This window comes from Misgurnus anguillicaudatus, chromosome 20 (assembly GCF_027580225.2).
Source record: "Misgurnus anguillicaudatus chromosome 20, ASM2758022v2, whole genome shotgun sequence".
Lineage (NCBI taxonomy): Eukaryota > Metazoa > Chordata > Actinopteri > Cypriniformes > Cobitidae > Misgurnus > Misgurnus anguillicaudatus.
In genome coordinates, this window is record NC_073356.2 from 38,549,930 (window position 1) to 38,571,827 (window position 21,898).

At 38.8% G+C, this 21,898-nt stretch overlaps 2 protein-coding genes and 1 long non-coding RNA gene across 5 annotated transcripts; all 3 read left to right on the forward strand.

The window, feature by feature from the left end:
• Positions 1-56: 56 nt before the first annotated feature.
• LOC129412678 (sodium-dependent neutral amino acid transporter B(0)AT1) lies at positions 57-6,959 on the forward strand. 2 transcript variants are annotated; one of them, XM_055167058.2, is made up of 12 exons: positions 57-457; positions 1,634-1,774; positions 1,847-1,984; positions 2,768-2,949; positions 3,013-3,123; positions 3,206-3,318; positions 3,389-3,517; positions 3,590-3,746; positions 3,830-4,034; positions 4,114-4,273; positions 5,402-5,564; positions 5,768-6,959. In XM_055167058.2, the coding sequence occupies exons 1-12, from the start codon at positions 259-261 to the stop codon at positions 5,972-5,974; spliced, it is 1,905 nt and encodes a 634-aa protein (XP_055023033.2). In that variant the 5' UTR covers positions 57-258; the 3' UTR covers positions 5,975-6,959. The 2 variants fall into 2 exon arrangements, with proteins under 2 accessions (XP_055023033.2, XP_055023034.2); XM_055167059.2 differs by having other exon boundaries at positions 5,402-5,632; positions 5,768-5,902.
• Positions 6,960-9,516: 2,557 nt separating this feature from the next.
• On the forward strand, positions 9,517-21,851 carry slc6a18 (solute carrier family 6 member 18). 2 transcript variants are annotated; one of them, XM_073858670.1, is made up of 13 exons: positions 9,517-9,744; positions 10,314-10,454; positions 10,619-10,756; positions 12,255-12,436; positions 12,645-12,755; positions 12,837-12,949; positions 14,860-14,988; positions 15,112-15,268; positions 15,514-15,718; positions 19,955-20,114; positions 20,222-20,384; positions 20,779-20,896; positions 21,559-21,851. In XM_073858670.1, exons 1-13 carry the CDS (start codon positions 9,591-9,593, stop codon positions 21,633-21,635), a joined length of 1,848 nt encoding a protein of 615 aa, XP_073714771.1. In that variant the 5' UTR covers positions 9,517-9,590; the 3' UTR covers positions 21,636-21,851. The 2 variants fall into 2 exon arrangements, with proteins under 2 accessions (XP_073714771.1, XP_055076169.1); XM_055220194.2 differs by having other exon boundaries at positions 9,520-9,744; positions 20,779-21,851.
• On the forward strand, positions 17,032-19,949 carry LOC141351591 (uncharacterized). Its single transcript, XR_012359882.1, has 3 exons — positions 17,032-19,368; positions 19,402-19,725; positions 19,857-19,949. It is a non-coding gene; the product is annotated as an uncharacterized lncRNA (long non-coding RNA).
• Positions 21,852-21,898: the final 47 nt, after the last annotated feature.

The window sequence follows — 21,898 nt, forward strand, 5'->3', positions numbered from 1 at the left end:
ATATGAGTGAATGACATCTAGTTGCAAATCTGCGCAAACGTTTGGATTCAGGTTGAGTAGACACTGACAGGCAAAATCCATTCATAAGTTAACGTTATTTATTAACTAACATTAATGAAGTTTAGTTATTGTGCTGAGCACAGATCATCTGAATAATGAGACGTACTAAAGGTCACAGAGTTAATGAACTGACCACATAAACCCACGGCACAGGACAAGAAAGACAAAAGACTGGACGACGATCACGCATAGACCAAGATGAGGATTAAGATTCCAAACCCGGGTATTGATGACCGGATCCCATCTCACGCTGAACTGGAGAAGATCGAGGAAGAGGAGGCTGAAGAAAGACCTCAATGGGACAACAAAACTCAATACATGCTGACCTGTGTGGGCTTCTGCGTGGGTCTGGGGAACGTCTGGAGATTCCCATATCTGTGTCAGAGTCACGGTGGAGGTTTGGCTGAACATTTCAATATTTCACCTCACCACCGTTTATTATTTAGCATTGCTTTTCTACCTGTGAGGACATAAGATAACACTGCATTAATATCAGATGTAGACCAAAACATATCACTGTTGTCAGATAATATAAACTAAAACTTTTCTTTAATCTTCTCATTGGTTTAACAGATGAATTTACAGACATTTAAAAACATTTTAACTGGCGCTGTCTTGTGAGCGGGACACCTGAGTTTATTTTAATTTATCACGATAAACTTGTGGTGAATGTAGTTTTTTAAAACCTTTTAGCAGTGATAATAATGCAGTAACAGTAATTTATTAATGTGTGACAAGAGTATGCAGCAAATCGTTGACACCTAGTGGCCGATGTTGGTAAAACTACTAAAAGTGTAACAAACCAATTTTTTCTGATAATTTTATGTGTAAAACATACTTTATTGCATTATTTTGTTTCATGAAATAAATAAAGAGTTTCGTTGCAAAACGAGATAAATCCATTTTTTAACATTTTTGTCAAAACATGTTTATTATCATGTTATCATGTTATTATTTTGTTTTATGGTGCTACTTAGCTGTATTTTTTAAGTTATGAAGGTTTAAATCAAAACAAACCAACTGCAGTTGAATTGAAATTAATTGAAATGCACAACCAAAAAACGAGATTTCTGAACAATTAAAAAAAACGGTGGTTATCTCGTTTTGCAACGAAACTCTTCAAATATAAATTGCAAAAAATATTTAATATTTTCACTTCTAGTCACTTCTGTGAAAATCTTTAAAGTGTCTTCTTTAAAACAAGACCAAGATTAGGCTTTTAGACCAAAAAAATGCCAGTTACCGTATCTTAATTTGAAGGTGTATAAATTAAGGTGTACTCTCCGCACCAGTTAAGAAGAGAAACTTCATGTGATATCAGTGAATGAGTAACAGAAAGACAGGTTAAAGAGTCGGTTAATAACCTGCTGGATCCATTAGTTCAACAGAATAATACTTGGAATAGAAAAAAAATCATAGAATTTTCATCATTTTGCTCTATTGGTGAATTTATGACAACCCGACTAATACACAAAATCCTACAACAGCTGAGAATCTAGAAAGAGTCCTTAAACAAGAAATAACTTTTGTCAGATTCAGAAAGAGTTCAGATGTGATTGTTCTGTTGTTTCAGGAGCGTTTATGATCCCATTCCTGATTCTTCTGGTCCTGGAGGGAATTCCACTGCTTCACCTGGAGTTTGCCATCGGACAGAGGCTCAGGAAGGGAAGTGTTGGAGTCTGGACCGCCATCAATCCTTATTTAGCTGGAGTCGGTCAGTCATAATGTTGTGTTAAAGAGGTGAACTCATGAAACATGTTTTACAAATGTTAATCTGGTCCCGCAGGTATCTCCTCAATGCTGGTGTCGTTTCTGGTGGGGATGTATTATAACACCATCATGGCTTGGGTCATGTGGTACTTCTTTAACTCTCTTCAAGATCCGCTGCCATGGAGTCAATGTCCTCTCAATGCAAACCGAACCGGTACATCTGATGCTCTTATTGTGTTACAGTTCACATGCAAAACCATGTTATCATGTACAGGCTCATGTGTTTAGGTTCAGTCATTTCACTTTGATGGCAGGTAAAAAAGTTATTTTCAAAAACTTTACTTTAGTCATTTATTGGTTTTTAACAAATTTGACAGTCTTTCACTGCAAAACCCTCTAAGGACATGCAAGCTTTTTGGCAAAAACCACCACTTCTAAAAAAAATTTTTTTTTAAATCTTTAAATAAGACATGATGAACAGTTGCAAAATCCCCAAGATGTGAAAAAGAATACATGTAAATGATAGCTCGTGACTCGTCATATTCAGGTCCATGTTTTGCTGGGCACATAGAGGATTTTGCTGAAAACTGATGTGGTGTTTAGTGGACATACCAGTATTTCTCAATAGCCTGATGCTGGGGTTAAGCAGATTTAAAGTGAAAGTAATTGATGAACATTTTGTCAATATCGTTATCTCAATTTTTGTAAAAAAAAAAAAAAGGTTGTTAAATGGATCTTTGAGACTGAATGACTGTTTGAGGAACCAAAAATGGTTCTTCTGCTGTGGTTATGTTAAATGAATGTTAAAGAAACTACCATTCACTTTGACTGCTTCTTCATCCGAAGTCTGATTTAATAGGGATTACTGTAATAACATTTTAACAATAACAGCACACAGCGATGGATTTGAAGAAGTGTTAGCATTGGAAAGATGCAGAACGGTGTATATTAGTTTGATGTTTTCTATGATGAAGTGTTTGAGTGTCTCCCCCTGCAGGTCTGGAGTCAGAATGCACTGAAAGTTCAGCGGTGGATTATTTCTGGTACAGAGAGACTCTGAACAGCTCAGCGGCGATCGAGGACTCCGGTGGTCTGCAATGGTGGCTGGTGTTGTGTTTGCTTTGTGCTTGGACCGTGCTGTACGTCTGCTGTATTCGAGGAATCGAAACGACAGGAAAGGTAAGAAGAACGTCATCTGCATACGTCAGTGCTTACGCGTGTAAACTCATTTTCTGTCTGTAGGCCGTGTACATCACCTCCACGTTACCTTACGTTGTCCTCACCATCTTCCTGATAAGAGCGTTGACTCTTAAAGGCTCTCAGAATGGAATCAGGTTCCTCTTTACTCCAGATGTACGTTTACCAGTTAAACCAGTCGTTCATTTACTCTGGGGTACACTAGTGGGAGCTCTAATGGATCTGCTTACCTGTTAAGGTTAATGAGTTAGTGAAACCAGGAACCTGGCTGGACGCTGGAGCTCAGGTGTTGTTCTCCTTCTCTCTGGCGTTTGGTGGTCTCATCTCATTCTCTAGTTACAACCCTGTTCAGTAAGTTAAAAAACAAGAAATGAGACTTCAACTTTATGACTTTTTAAATATAAACACACTGTTCCATTAGTAATAACTGTGAGCGAGATGCCGTGACGATCTCCGTTATCAACGGCCTCACGTCTGTGTACTCCGCAACTGTTATTTACTCCATCATCGGCTTCAGGGCCACTGAGAAATATGACGACTGTCTTAACAGGTGAGTACAAATCACTTGAATCTGTTAACAAAAAAAATCTACTTTAAATAAATTTGACATCCTATACTATAGGAACATCCTGACGTTGCTAAATGCGTTTGATCTTCCTGAGGGACACATCACAGAGAGAAACTACGCTCAAGTTCTCCAGAATCTCAACATCACATCACCAGACCTCATTCAGGAGCTCAACATGAAGACTTGTGACATGCAGACTCTTCTCAGTGAGGTACTGGCTTACTTTCATTCATCTGAAGTCTCTTGGGTTTGTTTTTCCTTCACTTCAATTGGTTTATTTTGTTCCCACATGAGGGAGTGGAGGGCACAGGTTTGGCCTTCATCGTCTTCACCGAGGCCATCACTAAGATGCCCTTCGCTCCTCTGTGGGCCGTCCTCTTCTTCATCATGCTCTTCTGTCTGGGTCTCTCCACAATGTTTGGCAACATGGAAGGTGTGGTGGTGCCGCTACAAGACCTGAACATCCTTCCTAAAACATGGCCAAAAGAACTGTTCACAGGTACACAGATGATCCTTAATGACGTTCATGAATTCGTCACGTGGGCAGACGTGTTGAGCTCTCTTAACTGCTGTTTCAGGTCTGACCTGTCTGCTGTCGTTCACGATGGCTCTGATATTCGTCCAGTCCTCCGGTAACTACTGGCTCGCTCTGTTTGATGGATTTGCCGGCTCGATTCCTCTTCTGGTGATCGCACTCTGTGAGATTATTGCTGTTGTTTACATCTATGGGATTGACAGGTAAAGTCAAATCACTCTTAAACCGAACAAATAGCACAGGAGAGACTTTATTCTGCAACAACTAATTAATAAAAACCATAAAGGTTTTTGTTTTTCTGAACATTAGGTTCATTAGTTGTTGGTATGTGTTTGGGCGGTGAATAGTCATTGGGATGCTTTGGACTAATTTTAAGTGGCCATTGAGCTGGTTTTGTTACGAGGATCTGGCAACCCTGACAGGACAATGACGGAAGCAAAAGAACACTGGTTAATAAAAGGTTTAATTTCATTCTTAATATAAATGAGTTTGTATTTGTGTAATTGTTGTTGGGTTTTCATAAAAATAGTATGAACCACAAACTGAGCATCTGCCTCAAAGTTACTGTAACAACGCATGGCTTATTTATTCAATTTGTTTTGTTTATTAATGTTTTGACATTTAGAAATGTTTTACTATTTAAAAACTGCCTTCAAATGCTTCAAATACCAAAATCAAAAAGATTAGTATATTAGTAAAACTGTAGTAGTGTGTGGCTTTTACACTTTTAAAAGTACACTTCTACATGTGAATACTATCACATGTAATATTATGAAAGGCATCATCTTTTTTTAAATCTTTGGTGTCGCCAGAATGCATATGTGCATATGTGAAGTTTTAGCTCAAAATACCCCACAGATAATTTATTATAAGATGTTAAAATTGACTTTGTAGGTGTGAAGAAAAATGTGCCGTTTTTGGGTGTGTCCTTTAAAATGCAAATGCAAGCACTGATCACCATAATGGTGTTTTTTAATTGAAATTCGATTGTGCTGTCAATTATTTTTTCTCTCTCTACACTTAATGTCAGTGTCGTGGTTGGATAGTGCAGATTAAGGGGTGGTATTATTATAATAAGATCCCCTTCTGACATCACAAAGGGAGCCACATTTCAATGAGCTATTTTTTTCATGTGCTTGCACAGAATGTTTTACCAAAACTAAGTTACTGGGTTGATCTTTTTCACATTTTCTAGGTTGATAGAAGCACTTGGGACGCAATTATAGCACTTAAACATGAAGTCAGATTTTTATGATATGTCCCCTTTAAATATATCAAGAAATTTGCTCTAAGTTTGATGAGATGTTACAGTTCTCCTGTTTCTCTTTCAGGTTTAACAAAGACATTGAGTTCATGGTTGGCCACAAGCCCAATCTTTTCTGGCAGATCACCTGGCGATTTCTCAGTCCGGTCATCATCTTGGTCATTCTCATCTTCTATTTCTTTACTATAGTCAGAAAACAGCTCACGTATAATGTCTGGGATCCTCATTGGGTAAAAGCTCTGTATACATCAAAGCAAAATGTATAAAATCTACTTCTGTAATGAATCTGACTGTGCTGGTATGATATTCTCACAATATTGCATTGATTTTGTGTGTCTGTATTATTGTTATATATGATGTGTGCATTCAGATTATAATGCCTAAGAAGCTACAGATGATCACAGACTGAACTTTCTTCTCTCTTTGTCTCCAGATTCATTTCCCAACACTTAAAACAGCAACATATCCTGACTGGATCAGTGGCATCATCTTCATATTGGCTGGAGTTCCCAGTCTGGCGATCCCTGGAGTCATCATCTATAAATGTCTGTGGAAACGATTACGTTCAAGAAAACATGAACAGAAAGAAGAGATTGACAACTGCAAAACACTTCACATTACTTTAAAGACATTCAAGTGAAGAAATACATTTCTGATCTTGTTTTAGATTTCTGAGGAATTTAAACATGAAGGAAAATTTTAAAACAGACATATCAGCCTATAAATGCATTTTTCATCAGCCGATTGTTAGCACAGATTACAACCTGACAATCAAAAATGATAGATTATACAGATTATATTCTGGTAGATCTCATACTGTGTGATTGTTTTAAGTTTGTACGCTCTGCACTGTTAAGACCTTTAAGAAAGAATCATTTGAAACAAGAAAAAAGCTAAACTATCCATATCAGTAGACATCTAAGCAATTGAATATCGCTATCAGCACAGATGTTTTGTATTTGTGCATCTGTACTAATAAACAGCCATGGAAAAAAATGAAGAGACCACTTTAAGATTATTTTCAGTTTTTCTAAAATTACTATTTATAGGTATGCGTTTAATGCATTTTTTGTTTCATTATGTCAACTGTGGACAACATTTCTGCCAAATTCCTAATAAAACATTTTTTATTTGCAGAACAATGAAACCGGACTAACTAACAAAAAGATGCAATGTTTTCAGAAATTGAAAACTGCAAAGAAAACACATTTATATTCATTTTTAAACAACATTCGTATTATGTTTATTTTAGGAGTGATTCAAAAATGATATTTGATGAAATAACCCTTTTACATTTGCTGTTTATGTCACGTCTGAGGTTTGCTTTTGTTGGAATTCGGCAGACACTGGACAGAAATGTTTACAATACATATAGAAAGGATGATAAAAAAGAAGAGAGAGATGAAGAGATTTATAATTTAAAGGATAAAAGTTAGTCAGCTGGTCATAATAAACCTTGACTTATATTTCCTGCATCAGTCTGCAGGAGTTCAGTGTTGATAATTCAGTATATTACACAGCTACGGTACACTGCACTCCTCATTATATTTTTGTATGAATGAAGAATGTTGCTTTTGTCCAATCACAATAAAGTATTTCAGAAGACTGTACTAGTGAAAAAAAACTCTTACTGGAATAGTTTATCTTATCTTTCACTAATAAATTAATCATTATCACATTCTTCTGAAATGTTAAGCTGCATGTCATTAAAGTCTCTGTGTGACGAGGAAAGAGCTGTGAAAATAATACTTTTACAATTCTCCTGTGTTACAAACACACAATGTACTATACACAACACAAACATCATCTTACTGATATATACACTCAATGAGAACCTGTCACACACACACACACACACACACACACACACACACTTTATAAAGAGTTATCAATATGATATACCATTCAAACAGAAAATCAATATTTCACAACCTCAAGGTTTTATATATATAATGATTAACTTGTAATGCGTTTAACACTACGGAAGTACTACTAACACAAACTATTACAATAATGTCAAATTAACTAACAAAACTACTGACTAGATGATATAAAATCTTTTTTAACACATATTGTGTTGAATCAGGATCACTAGTCTCTGTAGGCCAATCACATTACCGAGGTTAATAATAAACAAACCCAGAACTATACTGCATCTGCACATAGTTAACAGAAGGAGGCGCTGACTCGATCATAAAAACTATGTGATTGACCATAAATAACAACAATCAAATTGAACATGGTAAACCTTTGCTTTATCTAGATCTTACTGATGGAGTCTGGATCACATCCATGAGCAGTAATATAATCTTTAGTTCATCTCAACATCAGGTGAAGTTAACCTGTCTTTTCCTAAAACAAACCCTTTCAGGACAAACCTTAGATTCATGATTTATGTTTAGTTTATATAGAAATCAGACTCACATTTAAACATTAAACTGTCTCAGTATTCACTCCTATGATGATCTCTGTAAAGAGATCTCGCAAAAATCCAATAAATAAAAATAATAAATAATAACACAAAATAAATGTACAGAAATATATCATTTCATCTATTCTCCTTGATGTCTGCGATTGATTTTTATTGAAAGTTTAATTTAATGAGTTATTTCTATTTAAATGAGTGGATGACGTCAGTAAGGTCAAGGTCAACCATCAACATTTATATAATGAGTATATATAATTATATATTTTCTACTAAATATGACATTAAGTATAATAATCTTCTTTTTTTCAGATTCAACTTTAAAATGAAAGTGTATTGAGTCTCAAAGAACCTAAAAGCAATAAGAAGAATGGATTTGTTAAAGGACTTGACACTGAATCTTTACTGATAAACAATGACTTGTTTATTGTGTTATTGTTTTATAATCACTGTGCGTCAACACAACACTAAACATTATTTCTTAAAGCGAAAGGAGTTAGAGATGTCAAAGCCGAGATGTTTAGTGCATTTAGTGAACACTGCATCAGATTGAATCACAAAATACAGTCTATTTTAAACTAAATCAAATTGTCAGATTGTGTTGTTCAAAACATTTTAGTAAGATTGGGATACATTTGATCCCGGCAGAAAGGTGATTTCAGGAACAGAAAAATCTGCTAAAACTAATAAACCTACAATTAGTCTAAAATACAACATTTCTTTCATGTAATATTTGCACAGATCTATATGCACTGTAAAAAGTGAAAAGTTGATTCTACTTAAAAATTACTTCAATTGGTACAACCTAAACAATTTAAGTTTATTTTACTTATATTTTTCACCTAAAGTAAATTTTTTATTTAAAATAATTCAAAATTTTTAGGTGTAACCAGTTAAAGTATTTCTTTTAGTTGAACCAACTTTTTAAAGTGTATTTTAGAATAGTTGAATCATTATAATGCTAAAGAATTTAAAGTATAACATTGGGCTTAAATAATCCCTCAAACAACTGTCAATAGCAAACAAAAAAATCATCTTTAATTGTAAATGGTACATTGTTTGATCTCTGATGACTGTGTGATTGTAATCAAGTAGTTTTAACAAAATGTGTCTCTAAAAGCTGCTGCCGATATCTCTAAACTAGTTCTGAACATCCAGCTTCTTTAGGATAAAAAATGTGTTTGTGTATAATCTGTATTTATTGTTGTGAACCAGAAGATCAGACTAAATGTTGAATTGAAATTTAAAAGAAAAGGAATTTATTGTCTCTTCAAGTAAAAAATATTTATCTACCTGTCGTTTTTAACATAATCGAATATTTTACATGATCCTGCATAGCAAACATGTGATTTCCAAATCTGATGAAATAAAGTTGATTAAACTTAAACTAGACACCATAATGGTTGAGTTGAGTCGCAGGCACTGGTTTAAAGGTGTGAATTATTGCTCATGAAGTGAATTAGTGAGAAAACTGTGAAGTCAAAGTCTTTTTTAAGTAACCTGATCCTACGACGTTTAATTTTCATTTCATAACAAAGGACTTTGTTTTAAACAACATGACATTATCCACATAATACACATCGTAAAATATTATTGCATTTAACCTTTGCATCCAGAACAGTTTGTTTTTACATTGAAAACATGGATTTAAATAGTTTTCCTGGTGGAGTCACAGTATCTGCGGTTACACATTAAACTACGCCTCTGTGCTATTGCATTTTAATCAATTCGTTTCACGGTTAGTCCTGTTAGTATATAACCCACCCATGACCCAGAGCTTATAAACTGTTTGACACTACACCTGTACACCACTACTCACCTGAACTTCAGGATGGACACAACCAGCAGCACCGATGCCTCCAAAGACACTGAAGAAAGACCGAAATGGGACAATAAAGTTCAGTATTTACTGACCTGTATTGGATTTGCTGTGGGACTTGGGAACGTTTGGAGATTCCCGTACCTGTGCCAGGTTTACGGAGGAGGTGCGACATCTGTGATTTCATTTCAGCATTGCTTTAAAAATAAAATCTAAAAGACAGGATATTAGAAACTACTAGAAGAGATTTGAAAGGTTTTGGGATAACCACTGTGGTTGTTACCATTTCCTTAAAAGCATCTGCAATATGCATATTTTCTCTGTTTTTTTTTTCCATTAACTGTTTATCATTTTCTGTCTGCTTGTAAAATACGATTAGTGATTTAAAAAAAAAACTCTTAGCTATAATTACAGACATTAATACTGCAATGCTCAGATATTTTCTAATGACAAATTCTAATGCTGTTGAGCTTTATTCTCTAATTAATATTACAATCAAATGTTCAATCCTCAAATGTTTTCCTTATTTTGATCTTTGTTCTACAATACACTCAATACAATACAATAGAAAATGTTTGGTAAGTTTCATCCCAGCGTCAGGTCAAAAGAGACCCAACAATGGGTTAAACCTACCCAGCATTTGGGTTGAAACAACTCAGTGGTTCGGGTTCGTTCCTTTTTGACCCAACGCTGGTATGAAAATAAATAAGTGTATGTGTGTATGTGCACATTCAGGTGCGTTCCTCATCCCATACCTGATCGCTCTGGTTTTCGAGGGTCTGCCTTTACTTTATCTGGAGTTGGCTATCGGACAAAGTCTGCGGATGGGCAGCATCGGTGTTTGGCATTCAATCTCTCCTCTGTTAGGTGGAGTGGGTGAGTCGATAAACTAGACAAAGAGAAATAGTGTTTGGCATCTGAAGCATTGCTTATAATGTTGAGGTTATAAAGTAACCGTGTAACTGTTATATATTTTCTCAGTGCCTTTGAATCATTATAGTTTTTTAAAGCGGATGTTGTTGTACTGTATATGTTTGCAGGTGTGGCATCTATGATCCTCTCATTCCTGGTGGGATTGTTTTATAACACTATTCTGGCCTGGGTTCTGTGGTATTTCTTCCACTCGTTTCAGGATCCTCTTCCCTGGAGTCAGTGTCCAATAAATGACAACCTTACAGGTATAAAAAAAACCTTAAGCATTTACTTTAAGAGAACCGGAAGCTTTTCATGACATATTCCTTTTACTGTAATGTAGTATTATTACTGTATTTTATTATTATTACTGCTTTTTCATAGACATCCAAGTTTGTAATTTTCTCAATGAGGTTTGATGCATCCGGTCATTTAAAACATTGAAATATATACCAAATAACTCCTGTTGCATTATATTGGCTCTTTTCAGATTTATAATGGTATTGGATAGTGCCCCATTTTAAACAAGCTCCTAAAAGTCAAGTGCATTCTAAAATAATGCAAAAAAAAATTAATGGTACAAATCATGCCATATAAATCAAGTATTGTTTCTTTTGAATGTTGGCAGTGAAATGTGACACATTAACATTTTTAAGTTGCCAGTCAGCGCCAGCATTTTTTATGATTTTCACAGAAGTTTAATGCCTTCTAAAAAATGTTTTTCTTTAAAAATATAAACATACAATATATCAAATAAAAAAAAACAAAGCCTCTGCTTTTAAAGAGTAACTAAACCCTAAACCAAATTTTTTTAGTTACTGATCTGTAAGAATGGGGCTTTATTAGTGCTGTTCATTGATTTTAGTACGTTTTTTGACATTTGGATATAAAGTGTTTCAATACTACAATATATGGTGTAAAAACGTCTGAGTGCTGCCCTCTTCAGGTTAAATGGTGGCTACTGCAGTAGAATTTTCCTATTGAATGTTGGGTCCAAAAAATAACTCGTGACGTAAGCAGGTTTAAGCTCACCACGCCCTTGTTACGATCTCACCACACACTTGGTACGAGTTTAGTTTGTCCCCTCTATCTCCGTTGGGATCTGCCCACTTTTCTTGCATTTTCAAATATTTACAGTGGGTGGAGTCAGGCGCTGACCAGGGGTTTAGTTACGCTTTAAACAAACAAAATACATTTCATCCTATCTTAATTTGTTCTCTTTTTATAACTATGGGTAGGTTTTTTAAAATATACCACATTTTGAGTAAAAAGCTGAAATAATTTCTAAAGGAATTTTGTTAAAGGTCAGATTCAGAACGATGATCAAAACAGTTTAAAATGTTGGTAAATAATTTTTTTATAAATTGGGTAAGAGTGCCACCTAGTGGATAATAGCGTAAATATGGTTTGCCATAAAACATGTTATTGGCAGGGAAGCAGTTTCTCTTAATTAACGAGATAACTTGTCAATAGCAGTGAAAGAATTAAAGGTGGGGTGCACGATTTTAAAAAACATTTTGGAAAAGGGAGTTGGACCGAGTATCAAAACACACTTGTAGCCAATCAGCAGTAAGGGGCATGTCAACTAAACAACATCATGGCCTGGGTTGCGTATGTGTGGGGCGGGTCTATCAAAATAAGGTCCAGATTCTATTGGGGTAGGGGCATGTTTGTTGAGGCGATTTCAAATGTTTTGGCTTTCAGAGATCATGCACCCCACCCTTTAAGCATTTTTATATTTACACCTGAGCTGATCTTTGACAGGTTATGTGGAAGAATGTGTTCTTAGCACGCCGGTGAATTACTTCTGGTACAGAAAGACACTGAACATCACACCAGACATCGAGGAGAACGGCTCGCTGCAGTGGTGGCTCGTCATCTGTTTGGCCTCTGCCTGGAGTATTGTATACATTTGCTTTATACGCGGCATCGAAACTATCGGCAAGGTGAGGACAAAACGGACTTCGAATGCTGGCATATGATTAATTGTCACTGTATTTTATACTGTAAAACAAAACAGCATAGAGAGCGGCCTTAAGATTTATTCAAGCACATTTGAAGAAGAACAATTTAAACGATTTAAATGATAAACAAGTAAGAACTAGAAAGTCTAATTGAAATCCAATATAAAACCACTAACGATTCTATATCTAGGCCGTGTATGTGACCGCAACATTTCCATACCTGGTGTTGACCATCTTTCTGGTTCGAGCACTGACTCTGCCAGGAGCTACAGATGGTCTGATATATCTCTTCACACCTGACGTGAGTCTCACACAAACACACAAATACACACACACACAAACATACAAACAAGAAGGTGTAAATCTGATCTTCTCTCTGTAGTGGGAGATCCTGATGGATCCTCGCGTGTGGTTGGACGCTGCCACTCAAATCTTCTTCTCGCTGTCTCTGGCCTTCGGAGGTCTCATCGCATTCTCCAGTTACAACCCCAAAAAGTACCATCAGTTACCAGCTCATTTTTCCTTGACCTTAAGATTTTTTTAAATCTTATCAGATTTTCAAAATGTGCGAGACCACAAACGTGATGTGTGGAGGGCTGTTATGTGTTCATGACAGCACAACACACACCATCAGATTAACTTCACAAAGCTCAGCTGAAAACAGAGCAAATCTAGCGGAGATCTTGCGATGTCTCGTGACTTCACAGTAAACAAACATGCATAAAGAAATGGCATTAACACAATGGACTGCTTTATACATCTCTGATGTCCATCTCACTTTGGACTGTGCCTGCTAGGCCATGACTTTTTTTGTTATGGTTTCGTTTTACATCAGCTCGCTTTCAGATTAGGTATCGATTTGTTTCACGTGACAATCTACAGCGTTTGTCCTCAGGGTTCCCCCCACACAACAAGATTTCTAATTCACATAAGTCTTCCAAGTCCTCGGTTACTCGTGGTGTCCCTCAGGGTTCGGTTCTCGGGCCACTCCTCTTTCTCATATACACCTTCCCTCTTGGTCAGATTATTTACAGCCACGGTCTAAATTTCCACTGCTATGCAGATGACATTCAACTCTATCTTACCACCACTTCACCCTCTGATTCCCCCCCCCCCCCCCCGCACTCACTCACTGACTGCCTTTCTGACTTAAAAACATGGATGCAAAACAACTTTCTTAAACTCAACACGGATAAAACTGAAATTCTGCTGATTGGCCCTAAAAGCATGCTCTCCAAACCGTACACTTTCACTCTTAATATTGATAATTCACCCCACCGTGGTTGTCAAAAACCTTGGTATTATATTTGACTCCACTCTCAGTTTTGATCATCATATCAAATCACTCACTAAAACTGCATTCTTTCACCTCCGTAACATTGCCCGCCTTCGACCCTTCCTTTCTATTAGTGATGCACAGACTCTGGTTCACTCCTTCGTCATGTCCCACCTAGATTACTGTAACACACTATCCCTTGGTCTCCCCACCAAATCACTTCAAAAATTGCAATACATCCAAAACTCTGCAGCCAGGCTCTTTACACATACAAAACGATCTGCCCATATCACCCCCATTCTCCATCAGCTCCACTGGCTACCAGTTCCATCCCAGATTAAATACAAAGTACTACTATTCACCTTCATAGCCCTCCATAACCTTGCTCCACCATACATCTGCGACCTCTTAAATACTTACACCCCCTCCCGCTCACTCAGACCACAACCTTCTCCTCATTCCCCGCACTAGACTTTCCACCCTGGGTGGTAGGTCTTTCAGTGCCCAGGCCCCAAAACTCTGGAACTCCCTCCCACAACCTCTTTGTGACAGTTCTTCTCTTTCTTTCTTCAAAACCCATCTCAAGACATTTCTGTTTAATGATCACTTCTCTTCACACAATTCATAGTTAATTTACTAAATGTTTGTTGTTTTGCTATTTGTATTTTAATTTCTTATGTTTCATATGTAATCTTTATCTGACTGTGTGATGCTATTTCTATGTAAAGAAACCTTGGGTTTGAGAAAGGAATTATTTATAATTACATGTTGAATATTTACGATTTGACCAGAGGAAAAAAATCTATCCAAATTCACCCTGATTATTTTTTTGGTGTGTATCAGGCTTAAATCTACCGAGCCCCTAAGGTGACATTGGAGCAAAAAAATCTAAAGTTTAGCCTCACGTGCTCACGCAAAACCCCCATGTGCAGAATTTTTAAAAAAAAGTGTAGTTTCGCGTGCGCACGTGAAACTAAACTTTATTTAATTTTTCTGCATGTCCCCTTAGGGGCTCCATATAAATCAAATTTATATTTCATACGATTAGAATTCAGGAAGTTGTATTATAATACTGTTAACGCTGCAAAGCTTTTGATTGTGATTGGTTGACAGAAGTGTTATATTTCAGGAACGACTGCGAGCGAGACGCTTTGGTTGTAGGATGTATTAACAGCGCAACATCTCTATACGCCTCCATTCCAATATTTGCCATTTTGGGCTTCAAGGCCACATCAAACTACAACAACTGTTTAAACAGGTGAATCACCTACAAGTGCTTATATAGTTTCTGAACTAAAACTGTATACATATTAATACATTACACATGAGCAGAGGTACTGATATCAGATCAGTCAAAGATTTGTGCCGTCTTCTGTTACAGTAACATCTTAGATCTGACAAACGCATTTGACATCGCAGACAAGAACATCACGACTGAGAACTACGAGGGCTGGCTAACGTTTCTGAACGCATCAGATCCTGATAAAGTGTTCAGTCTGAATCTGAAAGAGTGCGATCTCAAGAGCTTTATGGATCAGGTACAGTACATGTGAATGATGAAAAGTCAGTATGCGTGCTTGAATACCTTCATCTAGTTTCATTAAGACAAGTAAACTAACATACCTGCAGACAGCCGCTAGTTCTCCTGAATACTATGGATTACTTCATTTCTCACATTTATCTTTACATACAGTACACAATTGTTTTTTGAAAAGCATTTGATAGACATTTTACTGTAAAGTGTGAGTTTACTGTGAGTAACTGAATACTGACTCTTACCCAGAGTGCTTCAGGGACCGGTCTGGCATTTATTGTGTTCACGGAGGCTGTGATTGAGATGCCCGGGTCACAGGTGTGGGCTGTGCTCTTCTTCATCATGCTCTTCAGTCTTGGCCTGTCCTCCATGTTTGGAAATCTGGAAGGCGTTCTGACACCCCTGCTGGACCTGCACATGGTACCAAAGTGGATGCCTAAAGAACTCTTTACAGGTACTGAATACAAAGTGACCACCGCTTCAGTGGCAGAATCTTCCAGAGACAAATCATAACACTCGTAGGATTAATATAACTGAATATCAGCTTTCTGAAATTTTTTTAATGCCATATCATACTTGTGTCTGATGTTCTTGTGTTCCCTGGTTCTAATCTGTGATTTCTGAATTGTGTTCTTAGGGTCTGATGTACACGGTGTTCTTGTGTTCCCGGTTCTGATCTGTGCGGTGTTTTCGTGTTCTTGGTTCTGATGTGTGGGTGTTCTTGTGTTCTCATTTCTGATTTGTGCGGTGTTCTCGTGTTCCTCTGGTCTGATCTGTGCAGTGTTCTCGTGTTTCTCAGGTCTAATGTGTGAGGTGTTCACGTGTTCCTCGGTTCTGATGCTTTCGGTGTTCTCATGTTCCTCGGGTCTGATGTGTGCGGTGTTCCCATGTTCCCCGGATCTGATGTGTGCGGTGTTCTCATGTTCCCCGGTTCTGATGTGTGCGGTGTTCCCATGTTCCCCGGATCTGATGTGTGTGGTGTTCTCATGTTCCCCGGTTCTGATGTGGGCGGTGTTCTCATGTTCCCCGGTTCTGATGTGGGTGGTGTTCTCATGTTCCCCGGTTCTGATGTGTGCGGTGTTCTCATGTTCCCCGGTTCTGATGTGTGTGGTGTTCTCATGTTCCCCAGTTCTGATGTGTGTGTGGTGTTCTGTTCTCATGTTCCTCGGTTCTGATGTGTGCGGTGTTCCCATGTTTCCCGGTTCTAATGTGTGCGCTGTTCTCATGTTCCCCGGTTCTAATGTGTGCGGTGTTCTCATGTTCCCCGGTTTTGATGTGTGTGGTGTTTCCAGTTCTGATGTGTGTGGTGTTTTCATGTTCCCCGGTTCTGATGTGTGTGTGGTGTTCTCATGTTCCCCGGTTCTGATGTGTGTGTGGTGTTCTGTTCTCATGTTCCTCGGTTCTGATGTGTGCGGTGTTCCCATGTTTCCCAGTTCTAATGTGTGCGGTGTTCTCATGTTCCCCGGTTCTAATGTGTGCGGTGTTCTCATGTTCCCCGATTTTGATGTGTGTGGTGTTTCCAGTTCTGATGTGTGTGGTGTTTTCATGTTCCCCGGTTCTGTTGTGTGTGGGGTGTGCTATTGTTCCTCGGTTCTGATGTTTGTGTTGTGTTCTGTTCTCATGTTCCTCGGTTCTGATGTGTGCGGTGTTCCCATGTTCCCCGGTTCCTATGTGGGTGGTGTTCTCATGTTCCCCGGTTCTGATGTGTGCGGTGTTCTCATGTTCCTCGGTTCTCATTTGTGCGGTTTTCTCAAGTTTACAAGTTCTAATGTGTTCTGTGTTATCATGTTACCCTGTTCTGATGTGTGTGTGGTGTTCTGTTCTCATGTTCCTCGGTTCTGATGTGTGCGGTGTTCCCATGTTTCCCGGTTCTAATGTGTGCGGTGTTCTCATGTTCCCCGGTTCTAATGTGTGCGGTGTTCTCATGTTCCCCGATTTTGATGTGTGTGGTGTTTCCAGTTCTGATGTGTGTGGTGTTTTCATGTTCCCCGGTTCTGATGTGTGTGTGGTGTTCTCATGTTTCCCGGTTCTGATGTGTGTGTGGTGTTCTGTTCTCATGTTCCTCGGTTCTGATGTGTGCGGTGTTCCCATGTTCCCCGGTTCCGATGTGGGTGGTGTTCTCATGTTCCCCGGTTCTGATGTGTGCGGTGTTCTCATGTTTCCCGGTTCTAATGTGTGGGGTGTTCTCATGTTCCCCGGTTCTAATGTGTGGGGTGTTCTCATGTTCCCCGGTTCTAATGTGTGCGGTGTTCTCATGTTCCCCGGTTTTGATGTGTGTGGTGTTTCCAGTTCTGATGTGTGTGGTGTTTTCATGTTCCCCGGTTCTAATGTGTGTGTGGGGTTCTCATGTTTCCCGGTTCTGATGTGTGTGTGGTGTTCTGTTCTCATGTTCCTCGGTTCTGATGTGTGCGGTGTTCCCATGTTCCCCGGTTCCGATGTGGGTGGTGTTCTCATGTTCCCCGGTTCTGATGTGTGCGGTGTTCTCATGTTCCCCGGTTCTGATGTGTGCGGTGTTCTCATGTTTACCGGTTCTAATGTGTGCGGTGTTCTTATGTTCCCCGGTTCTAATATGTGCGGTGTTCTCATGCTCCCCGGTTTTGATGTCTGTGGTGTTTCCAGTTCTGATGTGTGTGGTGTTTTCATGTTCCCCGGTTCTGATGTGTGTGTGGTGTTCTCATGTTTCCCGGTTCTGATGTGTGTGTGGTGTTCTCATGTTTCCCGGTTCTGATGTGTGTGTGGTGTTCTGTTCTCATGGTCCTCGGTTCTGATGTGTGCGGTGTTCCCATGTTCCCCGGTTCCGATGTGGGTGGTGTTCTCATGTTCCCCGGTTCTGATGTGTGCGGTGTTCTCATGTTCCCCGGTTCTGATGTGTGCGGTGTTCTCATGTTGCTCGGTTATGATGTTTGTGGTGTTCTCTTGTTCCCGTTTTCTAATGTGTGCGGTGTTCTCATGTTCCCCGGTTTTGATGTGTGTGGTGTTTCCAGTTCTGATGTGTGTGGTGTTTTCATGTTCCCCGGTTCTGATGTGTGTGTGGTGTTCTCATGTTTCCCGGTTCTGATGTGTGTGTGGTGTTCTGTGTGGTGTTCTCATGTTCCCCGGTTCTGATGTGTGTGGTGTTCCCATGTTCCCAGTTCTGATGTGTGTGGTGTTCTCATGTTACCGGTTCTGATGTGTGTGGTGTTCCCATGTTCCCAGTTCTGATGTGTGTGGTGTTCTCATGTTCCCAGGTTATGATGTGTGTGGTGTTGTTGTGTTCCTCGGTTCTGATGTGTGCGGTGTTCTCATGTTCCCCGGTTCTGATGTGTGCGGTGTTCCCATGTTTCCCGGTTCTAATGTGTGGGGTGTTCTCATGTTCCCCGGTTCTGATGTGTGTGGTGTTGTTGTGTTCCTCGGTTCTGATGTGTGTGGTGTTCCCATGTTCCCAGTTCTGATGTGTGTGGTGTTCTCATGTTCCCAGTTCTGATGTGTGTGGTGTTCCCATGTTCCCAGTTCTGATGTGTGTGGTGTTCTCATGTTCCTAGGTTATGATGTGTGTGGTGTTCTCATGTTACCGGTTCTGATGTGTGTGGTGTTGTTGTGTTCCTCGGTTCTGATGTGTGTGGTGTTCCCATGTTCCCAGTTCTGATGTGTGTGGTGTTCTCATGTTCCCAGTTCTGATGTGTGTGGTGTTCTCATGTTCCTAGGTTATGATGTGTGTGGTGTTCTCATGTTACCGGTTCTGATGTGTGTGGTGTTGTTGTGTTCCTCGGTTCTGATGTGTGTGGTGTTCCCATGTTCCCAGTTCTGATGTGTGTGGTGTTCTCATGTTCCCAGTTCTGATGTGTGTGGTGTTCTCATGTTCCTAGGGTCTGATGTGTGTGGTGTTCTCATGTTACCGGTTCTGATGTGTGTGGTGTTGTTGTGTTCCTCGGTTCTGATGTGTGTGGTGTTCTCATGTTACCGGTTCTGATGTGTGTGGTGTTCCCATGTTCCCAGTTCTGATGTGTGTGGTGTTCTCATGTTCCCAGGTTATGATGTGTGTGGTGTTCTCATGTTACCGGTTCTGATGTGTGTGGTGTTGTTGTGTTCCTCGGTTCTGATGTGTGTGGTGTTCTCATGTTACCGGTTCTGATGTGTGTGGTGTTCTCATGTTCAAAGGTTCTGATGTGTGTGGTGTTCCCATGTTCCCAGTTCTGATGTGTGTGGTGTTCTCATGTTCCTCGGTTATGATGTGTGTGGTGTTCTCATGTTACCGGTTCTGATGTGTGTGGTGTTCCCATGTTCCCAGTTCTGATGTGTGTAGTGTTCTCATGTTCCTAGGTTATGATGTGTGTGGTGTTCTCATGTTACCAGTTCTGATGTGTGTGGTGTTGTTGTGTTCCTCGGTTCTGATGTGTGTGGTGTTCCCATGTTCCCAGTTCTGATGTGTGTGGTGTTCTCATGTTCCCAGTTCTGATGTGTGTGGTGTTCTCATGTTCCCAGGTTATGATGTGTGTGGTGTTCTCATGTTACCGGTTCTGATGTGTGTGGTGTTGTTGTGTTCCTCGGTTCTGATGTGTGTGGTGTTGTTGTGTTCCTCGGTTCTGATGTGTGTGGTGTTCCCATGTTCCCAGTTCTGATGTGTGTGGTGTTCTCATGTTCCCAGGTTATGATGTGTGTGGTGTTCTCATGTTACCGGTTCTGATGTGTGTGGTGTTCTTGTGTTCCTCAGGTCTGATCTGTGTGGTGTGTTTCCTTATGGCACTGATCTTCACAATGGGTTCTGGAAACTACTGGCTGGAGATCTTCAACAGTTACGTTGGTTCTGTTCCACTCCTCGTCATTGCTTTTTTCGAGATTATTGGGGTCGTCGTTTTCTACGGCATGAATCGGTAATAAAATTCATAAAAAATACATTTTAACGTGGTGAATATCATGTACATTGCTTAGAGGACATATGGAGAATATGGTGAAATATAAAAACAGAAATTTGTTTCAGGTTTAGTAATGATATTGAATTCATGACGGGACGCAGACCAAACATCTTCTGGCGTGTGTGCTGGATGGGAATCAGTCCTGTCATGCTAGTGGTTGTTCTGGTGGCTTACGTTGTCGTCCAGGTGCAGAAACACCCCACGTACCCCGCCTGGAACCCTGCATATGTGAGTTGAAGTCATATCTGCACACAACAAAGGTTCTTGACCTCAATGTGACTCTTTTTTTTATGTATCCTACTAAATAATTCATTGAAGAAGCAGGAGTCATTATTGCCTTTTGGTTGACTGTTAACATCACACATATGTCTTGAACACAGGTTTAAATCACATTGTTTCCTGAAAGATGTTTCCATGAAACATTTCCTCATTAGACGACCAATTATGTTTTTTTACTGCATAGTTAATGTTGCAGGCAGACCAATCTGATCCTCTAGTGACCAGCCAGTAATGTGATATTGTTTAAACTGATCACTAGCTGAACCCAAATTTTAGCTAGTATCATTGTTCATTTTTAAGGCTGTGTTAGTTGAAATCTTCTACCATGTGTGTTCTCACCCAGGAAAATTTCCCAACGTTGGAGGAGAAGCCGTATTCTGATTGGGTGTTTGCCATCTGTGTGCTGCTGAGTTCTGTCCCTGTTCTGTCCGTACCTATTGTGGCCATTTACAGACTGTTTAAAGGACAAACACGCTCACAATCCAAACCAAACTCTCCCAACCCCTACAACAACCAAGCCTTCACACCTGACAGTCATACAATAGAGTCTTGACTCACGGGACTGAGAGGAAAACCTTCAGCTGTGACGTTACACGCGTGTGTACTGAAGTGTGTCCACGTCTTTCTCTGATGGATGTAGAAGAGGATCATACTGTGCATAGAAAAAACCTCAAGACTCCTCTCAGGACGATAAACTTTCACAAACCTGAGGAGAAAACACATTTAAGTAAAGAAAGAAATCTGCCGTCTTCTGAATCTTAACATTTTTATATTTCCAGTAGGAGAAAACCGTTAGAATAAAAGCAACAGAATTGTAAATATTGCATTGCAAAAAAATGACTTTCTAACTTAATATTTTTGTTTTGTTTTAAGTACAAAAATCTAAAAATCTAAAATCAAGCAAAATGACCTAAGAAAATAAACAAAAAGTATAAAATTTAAGTTAATTTGTGCTCAAAACAAGCAAATGTTTTTTTCTTAAACACTTAATTCAAGAAAAATTACCCATGGCAGATTTTTTTTTGCTTGTTTTATGCACAAAATCACTTAAATGTGACTTATATTCTTAGATCATTTTACTAATCAGGAAAATACATCTTGATTTAAGAATTTTAAAATATTTGAATATGTAAAATATTGAAAACAAGACAAAAATATAAGTCATTTAAGGAGAAAGAAGTAATTTCTGTAAATGATTAAATTCATCTAAAGAAGAGAAATTTTTCATGAAATTATGCCAAGAACAGAGAAAGAGATTTCTTCATTCATGTCACTGAGTTTAAATGATCACATGAATAAATGAGATTCTGTCATGTGAATACATCCATGTACGGTCAAAGCAATGTCAACAAAACTATTTATGTCATACACGTCCTTTTTAGCCTTATTTTAATAAAGTGTGCAACTGCTGTTTAAGTTTGTGTAACACACAACATAAGTTGATAAACACAATGACAATCTAC